Source organism: Cryptomeria japonica, chromosome 1 (assembly GCF_030272615.1).
Source record: "Cryptomeria japonica chromosome 1, Sugi_1.0, whole genome shotgun sequence".
Classification (NCBI taxonomy): domain Eukaryota; kingdom Viridiplantae; phylum Streptophyta; class Pinopsida; order Cupressales; family Cupressaceae; genus Cryptomeria; species Cryptomeria japonica.
The window spans coordinates 681,758,754-681,771,117 of NC_081405.1; the positions used below are offsets into that span (position 1 = coordinate 681,758,754).

Below are 12,364 nucleotides of genomic sequence, written 5' to 3' on the forward strand. Positions count from 1 at the left end.
ATACTTCTTTCATCTCACTGTCATATGATTGCATTGTCTTTTGCTGAGCAATCTTCTATAATCACTGTATCTCTGCTAAGGCACTTGCAATTATCTGTAATGGCATGTTGGGCTCAACCCTTGTGGGAGCCACATTTTAACCCACATGCTAAAATCTAATGAACATGATCACACCTGCATCTGCACATAACAAACACATTAGATAAAAACGGGCATATGATAAGTGTGTTTGATAATTCTTACTTTCTTGGACATCCGTGACAAGCTAGCTGTTATGATGTATGAAAGATCAGATTGTATGTTTATAGATGCGTATATAAGTAGTGGTTGATGACCCACCATTGCTCTAACAACAATTTCACTTCCAGATGCAGGCATGTGGAACAGCAAGGGAGCAATAGCTTGATGCAAGGCAAGCAAGACGACTAAAGACGATGCAGGGTAGCTCAAGCCGGACTCGTCATTCAAGCAATGACGAGTCACCCTTCACTACTTATGCATTTACTTTTCATAGCACCTATAAATGTATCATGTTTTCTTCATGTGCATTATAATGGTTAGTCTCACGGCTTGTGTGAGACATTATTCATTTACATTGTCAATAAAGATTACTTTTTCTTTTCAAATTATTTTCACTCTCTCCTGTGTCATATGCACTTGTATAATGCAATGTAATACTACAATCTTCTGTTCTTTTCTTTATGCACATGAATATGATATAGCAGAACTGAAATGTACCTTTTACTTTTCATCTAAAAACATACCAGCTCTATCTGATTGAGCCTAGTAGCAAAAATCAGTAACAGTAACTGCCAAGAAATTGCTTCAAACAACATAGGACATGATTACTAGTATTTTAATATTTATATTAAGTAGTAGTTGCTATTAAAGAGATTTTGATTTCTGAAGAGGATTTGTTCAAAGTGATTAACTCTGTTTTCTTGTGTTCAATGAATGAATGGTTATTACTCTGTTAATTGAATAATGCATTTTTCTCCTCTTTATACAAAGTTATGAAATGTTGAAATGCTCTGAATGGCCTATTTGCATTTGTAAATCTTCTTCTTTGCACGTAAAACTAAACTTTTTCATTGAAATGTAATGAGATGAAAGATTTTAATAACGTCCACGAGGCCCAAGCAGCCTATGGGACCCACAAACAGCACAAAGACAAAAACTATAGCACTAGAGCATAGTGTTGTTAAGCAGCTGTAGCTTCTTTTCCAGATCAGTTCTTCGATGGTGGATCTTAATCAACAAATTTGTTGTTTTTTCCAACCTAGCATCTTCAAATAACGTGCTTAATTTGTCAATTTTCAAGAAGTCTTCATATTTCATGCAGATGTCGCTATACGCTAAGCATTCCATGATAAAATGCCATTATGTCTCAACTACTTCTGCATCGCAAAAAAGAAATAACCTTTTTGCCCAGTCCTCTTTAGGTATCATCCATCTGCCTGTTTCACATCTCACGTGGTGAGAACTTGTCCTTCGCTGCACTATCAACATTTTTGCTTTCCATTTAATATTGGCTCCTAAGTAACTTTTTTCCTCGTGATCTCCCGTTGGGTTGAATTCCTTGATATAATGATCTTTTTTTCGCCCATTTTCTTTATTCCATATACCATGTCTGATTTTTTCTCTCATATATATTTTTATTTCCTTATTACTGATTGGGCATTCTATCATGCTAATGTCCCATTTCTTCATCCATTTGTCATTTTGTTTCATCCATATCTTCTTCCTTCTGGTTAGCTTTTCCTCTACAACCATCTTGGGCCAGTGTTGTGTTTCCATATTTTGAATTTTCCTTAGTTACTAATCGAATCATTGTTGATGCTTCCAAAGGGAAGAAGCCGGTTTTTACTAATAAGATTTCATATGGAACTACAGTTTTAATTTTGAGGCTGCTTATGATAAGATGTTTTTGAATTCTTTCTACTTGCCTCCATTTTTTATTTGACATGCTACTGCCCCATATTTCACACCCATACAAGATCACCGGGGTGACCAACAAACCAAAAAGCATTCTCTTGGTTCTCCAATCCCATAGTTCAGCATTCCTACATCTATTTAGAATCACATAATCTTTCTTTCCAAACTTGGAGTATTCAATCTAAAACAAAATGCTGTAAATTTATATCTTTTGTAAAATATTTTGAGTGGGGTTCCTATCTGAACTATCCAGCTATTCAACTAGATAGGGAGGTGGGGGGGGCCAGAGGAGAGGAATTTATGCTCTCTTCTGTCTTGACCAATGGGAGAGGAGGTAGAAGAACTCAACTGATGGAGGTGTACAAAAGTGCTACTCAATCCCCACAACCCATGCCCTACCCACCCAATTTGAATATCAAGTAATTATGGAGCCATCCCTCACGATACAAGTACTTTGTCTTGCATGCTGTTGCATCTCTTTTTTTTTTTTTTTGACAAAGTTATATAATAACAGCACCCTATATTCACTAGCATCCACATCTAATGGACACACAACATGAAGAGTACTTAGTTAAGCCTCTAAATAAGTCAGATGTTGAACAAGAGGAAACTAGGATACTTAACGATATTACCTGCAACAAGTAGTGCTGCAAAGATGAATGCTTCAAGGCAAGGAAGATAAGTGGTGTTCTAAGCCTATGGAAGAAATCCTGCTTTTAGTTAGCCCAATGGGTCTTCTGGATGGGAGGGAATAGTTGCTGCGAAGTATTATGTATATACTTTTCAGGCTAGAAAATTTGAAGCCAAAAAGATAGATCGTATGGCATCCCTCTCTTCAAGAGACCGACTATGTTGAGAGGGGCTAAGTGTGAACAAGGAAAATTTTATAAATAAAATATTAAAATCCTCTAGCTGACATGAAACTTAAATAGCTAGTTGACAAGACAATGGTCCAACAGTTCCAACTTACAACTATATATAGAGGACAAAATATTATGAAAAGGGAAATTCACTCATTCAGTCGTCCACTTGTCATTATCACTTGGGAAGTGGTAAAGAGGATGTTATTATACAACTCTTGTCTGGGATACTACCATAGATGTGAATTGGTGACTTCCTAAATATTGGCTTAGGGGCTGGGGAGGAGCGAATCTCCAATGAGGTTATATGTTTGGGTGGTGAGTTTCTGTCTACCATATAGACTCTGCCTCATGGGCAAGTAATTTCCAGTCTCTTGAATGCATAGTTTTATTGGAATAAAATATTAGAGCTACTCAACTGTTACTCACTGAAAGTAAAAGATAATTAACATGTTTCTTCCCAGTTTCCTTTCCTATATTACACGAGCTGCTAAATACTCAAGTGTGATTGTTTAAGTTCAGTATTTTTGTTCTCCCTGCTAGCAGAATTTTTATTTGAAATTTCTATTTTAGCTGCCAGTAATAGGTAAGTATGAATGTGCTTCTTTCTCCTTCTGAGGTTGATTTTAAAATCCAAAATCTGTAATCATTTTTTGATCTCGATGGACCCACATAAGATAGAATTTATTTTACTTCAAAAAAAAGTAAATTTAAATATCACAAAATAACATTTAAAGACTGAATGGAAAATAATCTGTTGTACATAAATAATATGGGAAATCACAGTTTTCTTTGTACACTATCATCTCTCATGTTTATGATTGGACTTAACACTTTTTCAGTCATTGACTTAGTTTTCAGAGTTGTTTTCTCAATCATCATGTAACATTTTGGTGCCTTTTAGGCTGGTCTCTTTGGAAAAGGGTTCAATTTATCAATCCATTTATTAATCAGTAAACATACGAAACCTTTCAGTTCACATTTGAATAGGGTCAAATGATTTTGCTAATGTTTAGTCTAAAAGTTATAGCTGTATAAACCACACATAAAATCATGCATTAACATAGAAGATATACCTGAATGGTAGCCATGTATCTAATCAAATCTCCATGATTTCCTCCAACTGCTGAGAGTCTTAATTCAACATACAATAAAGTCACAGACAAATCCGAAGTCATTGATTCAGTCAATGAATGAAAACAAATATCACTCAAGATGATCTATATTGTCCAGAGTAGGACATATACAATAAAGTACAAAGAAAAACTTAAATAATTTTTTTATTTCATCTAAACATTTTAAGGGGCATTGATGGGTCAACTTTAAAAATTGAAAAAAGTAAAAGCAAAATGCACAACTTCTAAAGCCATTTCATGAGAAAGACACATGTCAACACAGCGCACAATGAGGAGCCAAGTTATTGAAAGAATAAGAGACACACAAGAGTTGAAACATCATAACCATTCAACTCCCACAACAAACCTTTCGCTTTATTGGCCTTGTAATCTGTAAGACTATAACTACACATCTATAACATTATTTAGTAAAGAGATATAGATCAATGATATAGGATAGACAAGAAAATACACAATCATACAGCTCCCTTGAGAAATTTAGAGTATGCAATGTAGAGAACACACAAATTAATAAAATTTCTATTCCAATTCTAGTATTCTTCTTTGTCTTAACTCGTCTCTTTATTTCTTCAACATGCACACAACACATCTAGGGCATTGTCGCCCAAACCGCTTATGATCCAAAATGTTTAGTCCTAAATGTATAGTGGGTGAATAATCAGATAACGCGGTATTCCCTGCACATACCAAGCATTCATGGAACAGAACAAATGTACATTACAACAATTGATGCCAAATGATAATAGATAGACCAGAAAGTTATATCTTTATCCAATGTCCAGAATTGTTCCTACATACCCCTACCGAGGTTCCAACCAAACAATATATAGACCCGACGGTTGGCCAAGTTGCCAACCGTCACCAACTCCCAACTACCCGACGGGAACCTCTCGGCAACAGCAAAACATAAACACACATAACACACTTATAATTATTATTTGTACTAACGTACGTTTTTACCCCTAACATTAACCCCCCCCAAAACGTAGTCGTCTTCCAAACGACTCAAACAAGAGAAACTGAAATGAAAAACATAGCTAAGACCGAGAAGAGGGAGGAGGCGTCCCTGTAGTGGTCGCGGTAGGAGGTTGTTGTCCGGCCTGGAGTTTCAGGTTCTTTTCTGCCATTAACTGCCATTCCCGAGCTTTCTTTACCATGTGAGCAGCTTCCAGTAGCTTTTTATCTTTTTGTTCCAGCTCTGAAGTGAGCGTCGCCACCTGGGTTGCTAATGCCTCCAAGTCACCCGTACCAATTTTTGCTGGTACCGTACTAGTTTCTGCCTCCAAGTCACCCGTACTAGTTTCTGCTGGTACTGTACCGATTTTCGCTAGTACCATACCGGTTCCTACTGGTACCATACCAGTTCCTACTGGCACCGTACCAGTTCCTACTGGCACCGTACCAGTTCTTGTTGGCACCATACCAATTCCTGTCGTACCCGTACATGTTGGCATCGTACCAATTCTTGTTGGCACCGTACCAGTTTCTGTCGACACAGTACAAGTTTCTGTTGTCGTCGTACCAGTTTCTGATGTCGTCGTACCAGTTTCAGTTTCTGCCGACACCGTACCAGTTTTTGTTGTTGTCGTACTAGTTTCTACTGTCGTCATACCAGTTTCTACTACCGTCGTACCAATTCCAGTTTCTGTCGACACCGTACCAGTTTTTGTTGTTGTCGTACCAGTTTCTGCCGACACTGTACTAGTTTCTGTTGCCACCGTACCAGTTTCTGCTGCAGCCATACTAGTTTATGTTGCCGTCATACTAGTTTCTGCCGACACTGTGCCAGTTTCTGCCGACACCATACTAGTAGTGGTGAGTATTCCCGCCTATCACATGGGTGACCCGGGTTCGTTCCCCGACAACGGCGCCAAAATGTTTAGTCCTAAATGAATAATTAGATAACGCGGTATTCCCTGCACATACCAAGCATTCATGGAACAGAACAAATGTACATTACAACAATTGATGCCAAATGATAATAGATAGACCAGAAAGTTATATCTTTATTCCAATGTCCAAAATTGTTCCTACATACCCTTGCCGAGGTTCCAACCAAACAATATATAGACCCGACGGTTGGCCAAGTTGCCAACCGTCACCAACTCCCAACTACCCGACAGGAACCTCTCGGCAACAGCAAAACATAAACACACATAACACACTTATAATTATTATTCATACTAACGTACGTTTTTACCCCTAACACAAATCATTGATATCAAAGCAATTCATCTTGCATGTTCCATTGAGTGAGATTTAATATCTAAAGCTCAACATCAAACCGTGAGACCTAGCAAATTATCTCCCAGACCATTTCAAATGAGTCCAAATGGAAGAAGCGCAAGATGTACTCCATGCGATGATCAAATATGAAATTGCAAAGGCTCTTCAAGATCAATAAAAATTCCTATTCAACCAATTTTCTTATGTCCTCAAACAAGACTTTCCATCACCACAACTATTAGGTAAAGCTTTTAGTAATTGATTCCCTCCTTGAGTCAAAATAAATTTAGACATTCCTATGTTTGAGGATAAAATAGATGCAAATGCAATAAAAAACTACATAGATAAGTTCAGAGTTATATTTCTCTAGGAATGACTTTTCTAATGATGAAATGATCAAAATTAAACTTTTAAAAGTCTCTTCACCTATCAAGAATTGGTGGCAAGCCCATGCTCTATTGGAGGAGGACCAAATAAAAGAAGATTCGAGCCAACTTGATGAAATTTCTTGGAAGCCTTCGAGGAGGAATACCATATTTAGTGGCAACAATTGTGGCAACTAGGAAGGCCATGACCAATCGATCCATGCCTATATCAATGGCTTCCATGACCTCTATGTGAAGTTGGGCACATGCAAGTCAGAGTTGCGAAGGGTTCTCAAGTACCATAGCAGCCTATGTCCATTCATTTAGTCCAAAATAAAGCTATTTGAATTCAAGAAATTGGGGAAAGCCTGTTGCTACATAAAAATAATTGAGAAGGCAAAATTGAAGGACAGATATGGTAAATCCCCCACACCAAAGAAAACACCTTCAAACAAGAACAAACCATTCAAGACTGGTAAATGATACAACAAACACAAAACCAAAAGCCACTAAAACTCAAAGTGCCATGCATAGAACTTAATTATGCACATAGAAGTAGAGGTTTCACACAAGCCAAAAGTGGAAAACACAAACCCCATGTTGCATGCCTTTGCGCAAACTACAAAAACCATGCCAAATGTTGAAGAAGAACGTATGTTCCATTCACAAATGTGGCTGCAAAGGCAGCCACTAGTCTGTTGGAATATTCCATCATTCAAACCACGTAGATATTTTGTTTTGTTTTGATTTGTTAATTGTTATTGTTTGTTTATGTAGGTTGTTTTCTAGTTTGTTTTGTAATCTATTTTCGTGATTTTGTTCCATGGAATTTGTTATAGGCTGAGGTTATTTATACCCAACATCTAATAGAGAAATGGAAGGTGTTTTCATTAGGGTTGTATTTGCAATATTCTTTGATATAGTATCAAAGCAGGCACATAAAGAATATGGGCAGCGAGCAACAGAAATAGCAAGATCAAAGTTTGAGGCACAGTTTGAGTAAGCCACAAACCAAAGAGACCATACCTTTTCTCTAATTCAGATTTTTATTTTTTTTTGGAGTGACTGGTTGGCCACTGCCAAAGATCACTAATTTGCTACAAAGTGGGATTGTTCAACATCGATGTGGTCAATCTAACATAGAATACTTTCATGTCAAACCATAGCTGGTGATTGTCGTTGTATGATGCTCTAGCATAGATAGAAGAGCTAGAGAATGGCTGCACAAATAACAGGCACAGTTTTTAGGGCAAGAATTTAAATCACAGTAGCATATGAGGGCTTTGAATTGCTCGAATGAGTTCCAATCTTGCAACCTTTGCAATAAATTCAAGTGTGCTTTAAATCGCTTGAGCGAGTTTGAAACTCACGACCTCCATGCGCATGTCAACAACGAAGAATGCAACTTTCAGATTGGGCCTTCTTTTGATGCGCTTTTGGTAATAATTTTTTCCTGATAATTTGGAAAGTGCTGCTAGATGATATATGTTAACCAAGTTACGAGGAAAAGAAGTTTACACATTCCTTGAGAATGGGAAAAATAGTTTGATCTATCGATCACATCATATTTATTGGGCATCGCACTTTCATTTAATCATGGGTTCAATGTGTTTGTTTAGGAATGTTTTCCAAGCTTAAAATTCCAATTGTTGTATTGATCGGTCAGAATTTGTACAGAGCTTCCATTGGATCTTCTACTGAGATCTACACGTAACTGTTACTTGTTCCAACTAGCCATCAATCCAATGATTAAATGGTTGTTGGAGCTTTTCTGCCAGTTTATGAATAAAGTTTGAGGCCTCAATTGGCATTTGGTTTAAGCTCTTGTGGCCCATGTCTAAGCTCTTCACGATAAGTGTGGGGAACATGAGGGGAATGTTCAGGCCATTAGAGATGGCTTCTAAAAAGCAAAAGATTGGCATGCATCAAGGCAATCCTCCTTCACAATACATGAGCATTAAGTTGATGTTCAAAAGAAACCTAGAAATAGAGCAAGGTTTGCCCAAGGTAAATTAAGAGAAAAATGCATGTTCTAAAGAAGAATCCAATGAAAATTGTAAGTAGAATTTTTCCCATAAAGTTGATTCTATTGCAATTTTTAATCTTTTTATTCCACACTAGAGATAATCGAGTGAGCAATGGTCTTTAGACTATTTTTAGAAAACCTTTACGACGACAGTTGTTATTGCTTCTACTTGTTTTTGTATCATGCTCTCACACATCAACCATGAAATGTCTATGTCATGCTTGTTTTTACATATTGCTTTAGTAAAACTTAAGCAGTGAAGAAGCCCACATAGATGATTAAAAGTGTAGATGAGCTAATTTGTCTTTCTCATGTCACAATAATGACTTATGTGTCTCTCAAATCTCTTTAAAATTTTTAATTTTATTCCTAAAGTATCCTCTCCTCTTCAAAAAGTGCTGATCTAAGTGACAAGAAATAGGATAAAATAACATCTATAACTCGTTAACACAATGGCAGGCAATTCTCCAAATTTTCTTCTTCCAGATTCCTACTTGCTACGTAGCAATAATTATTCTGCATGGAAGACAAAACTCAATTCGAGTTTGAAGATGTTCGACATGTGGTCAATGTTACCACTACGCGACATAAGACTGATGTTGATGAGCAAAAGAAATTGGATCAAGCTGACAAAAAGGCCAAATTGATCATCATGTTCAGTGCGACTAATGAAGTTCGTTCCTTTATACAAGATTTGTCCACAATCAAAGATGCATGGGACAAGCTTAAGAGAGTGTATGAGGTGAAGAATCAAAATTAGATCCTAAATTTGAAAAGTTAGTTACATAGCCTAAAAATGAAGAATGGAGAGTTGTTGGAATCCTTTCTCAAAAGGATTGTTGAGTTGAAAGCTTCACTAAAAGCATTGAGTGAAATAGTTGAGGATGTTGTCTTAGTGCCAATTGTTCTAAGAGATTTGCCTTCCAAATACAAAGTATTTGAGACAATGTTCAATGTCAAAGAACAAACACCTAGTTTTGAAAAGTTAGTAACTCTACTGCAGAAAGAAGAGTCTCTAAGCCAGGAAAATGATGAGGAGGATCATGCAATGACCACACACCATAAAGGAAAGAAGCCTAAGAAGAAGTTTAGTGGACCTCCCAAATGTAGCAAATCATCTTGATCTCAAAAGAAATGTCCAATATGTGAAACAATTGGACATGATGTGAAGTATTGTTTGTATAATTCCTTGGCCAAAGAATCATCCAACAAATCACATCCAAAGAAGTCATTTCAAAGTGGTGATACATGATGGGAGCGGAAGAACAAACAAAAACAACATGGTGGTGTTGTTGAAGAAGACTCTAGAAAAATAATATGTATTTTCTACCCACTTTTGTGAAGATAATTCACAATCAAATTCTATTTGTTATGTGGACTTAGATGCTACCAAGCACATGACTAGACAAAAGGAATCGTTTCTCACAGTGAAAGCCCATCATGGTAAAGTCTCTCTTGGAATTTGGCATTCATCGTTGTAGTCTCATTTAAGTCTTATATGTGCCAGAATTCACCAAAAATCTTCTTTTTGTCAATCAATTTCTCGGCCACAACCTAAGGATTGAATTTGATAAATATCAAGACAAAAGGTATGTCTAATCGGAGATAAGTCTAAAAGTTCAAAAACTGTTGCAAGTGCCTCTGAAACTGGTACAATGTTTATTCTTGATACAATTGACAATAATCAAGCTTTTCTGACTAAGGATAGTGATCTTGCTATGTTATGGCATTGCCAATTTGGTCATTTGAACACTACTTATTTACTTATAAAGCATGGTCAAAGGGCTTCCCTCACTTGAGAAGTCAAGTGCTATTTGTTCCAATTGTATAGCTGGAAATTAACATTGAGTACCCTTCCATCCTAGTAAGCATCACAAAAGCCAACCTTTGCAATTGGTGCATAACAATTTGTGCAGGCCCGTAGCAGCTAATCACAATGCCTTCAAGTCCTTTCAACTTTTGTTGATGATCAAACAAGAAAAATGCGGGTATATTGCTTGGAAACTAATGATGAAGCATTTTCCTACTTCAAAGAGTTTCGCACTCTTGCGAGAATGATATGAATCATAGTATTTGTGTCCTCTGCTTTGATCGAGGGGGGGAATACTGGGCATAGAATTCTCCACCTACTTTAAGGAAAATGGAATTTGGCGTCAACTAGCTACACCACACACCTCAACAAAATGGAGTTCCTGAATGACTTAATTGCATCATCATGGAGATTCGAGATGGTACGTAGCATGTTGAAGGATTCTCACTTGGAATTGGCAGATTGTTATGAGGTTATGCACACAACATTTTAACTTTTTGATTCACACACCAACCAAAGTACTTGATGGCATCACACAAGAAGCAGCCTAGTAGGGGTAAAGCCATCTATCTCTCATTTGTGTGTATTGGGTTGCTTAACATATATACACATTCCTAAGCAACAAAGAAAGAAGCTTGATGAAAAATCTATGAAATGTATTTTTCTTGGTTATAAAGTCTAAGGCAATTTGTCTTAAGGATCCTAAAACAAAGAAGATATACATCAGTAGAGATTTCATTTTTATGAGAACAGTGAGTTAAGTTCTCCCACATTATCACCTGCTCCATATAGTGCTCCTATTTTCAACTTGAATGGGAGTGTTGATAGTCAATCTAATTTGACACCCACAAGTGTCAAAAGACCTATGTCCAAGTGGTAAAGTATTGCCATTAATGATGCAAAACTAGATCAGTCCTAGACACTTCAACTTCAAAATCAAGGACTTGTGGCATAGCTCGCAATGAGGTAAATCTAGCACTAATGAATTCAATTGTTGATAATACCATTTAATTTTCAAGAAGCACTAGAGTATCAATCTCTAATGAAAAATGACACTCGGGAGATTGTTGATCTACCACCAAATAAGAAAGCCATTGGATATAAATGGATCTTTAAGAATAAGTATAAGGAAGATAGTAGTATAAATAAACATAAGGCTAGACTTGTGGCTAAGGGATATGCCCCAAAAAGAAGGGAATGGTTATGAAGAAACATTCACTCCCATAGCAAAGATTAAAACCATCAAAATGATTTTTGCTTAGCTACACAATTTCGATAGAAAGTGCATTTCCCAATTATACGATCCAATCAAAGGGGATATATTGCACCTAGTAAAGAAGAAAAGGTATGCAAACTTGTAAAGTCTCTCTATGGTCTCAAACGAGTTCCGAGAGCTTGGTATATTTAAATTAATGAACATTTGCTACAAAATGGATTTAGTAGGCATCTATTAAAGTAATTAATGTATATTTAATGGTCATTATGTAATATTTAGTTGTTTTAGTTAGTTTATATTTCAAGTCTTTCGTTCACGATTGTTTCGTTTAGAAACATCGTCTTGTAATTGCTTATATGTATCCTTTCATCTTCATAATTAATTAATGCATACCATTTCATGGTATCAGAGCAGAGGTTAAAAAATTTTGGCCATTTTTTGAATTAAAAAACTCGTAGTCAGATCCTATAAATTTTGTGAAATTTTTAATAAGTTTTTTTTCAATTTTTTTTTTAAAAATAAAAATTGTGGGTTTGTTTAGAAAAAAAAATGAAGCCAATTGAAAGTTTCTTTCAATTTGCACAATTCTGACAAGGTTGAAGGGTTTGTACATAGCAGATCATGCGACGTCTATTGAGAATCACAAGTTTAAAAACCACGATTTTTGCTAGCTACGTTTCTTCAAATTGCATCATGGATCGTGCTTCATCTTCATGCGATCTAGTGTCTGGATGGGTTTTCTGTGTGAGTTTTGTTGATGTTTAAGGTAAAGTTGAATCCTTGTTTGGGC

General features: G+C 36.4%; 1 protein-coding gene across 4 annotated transcripts in view; it reads right to left on the bottom strand.

Moving 5' to 3' along the window:
• The window catches only part of LOC131044844 (uncharacterized), a 201,678-nt gene that overhangs the window by 65,650 nt on the left and 123,664 nt on the right, over positions 1-12,364 (bottom strand). For all 4 annotated transcript variants that reach the window (XM_057978294.2, XM_057978293.2, XM_057978296.2 and 1 more), the window contains one exon: positions 3,872-3,929. In XM_057978294.2, coding sequence (XP_057834277.2) covers positions 3,872-3,929 — 58 coding nt within the window. The remainder of the gene's footprint in view (positions 1-3,871; positions 3,930-12,364) is intronic.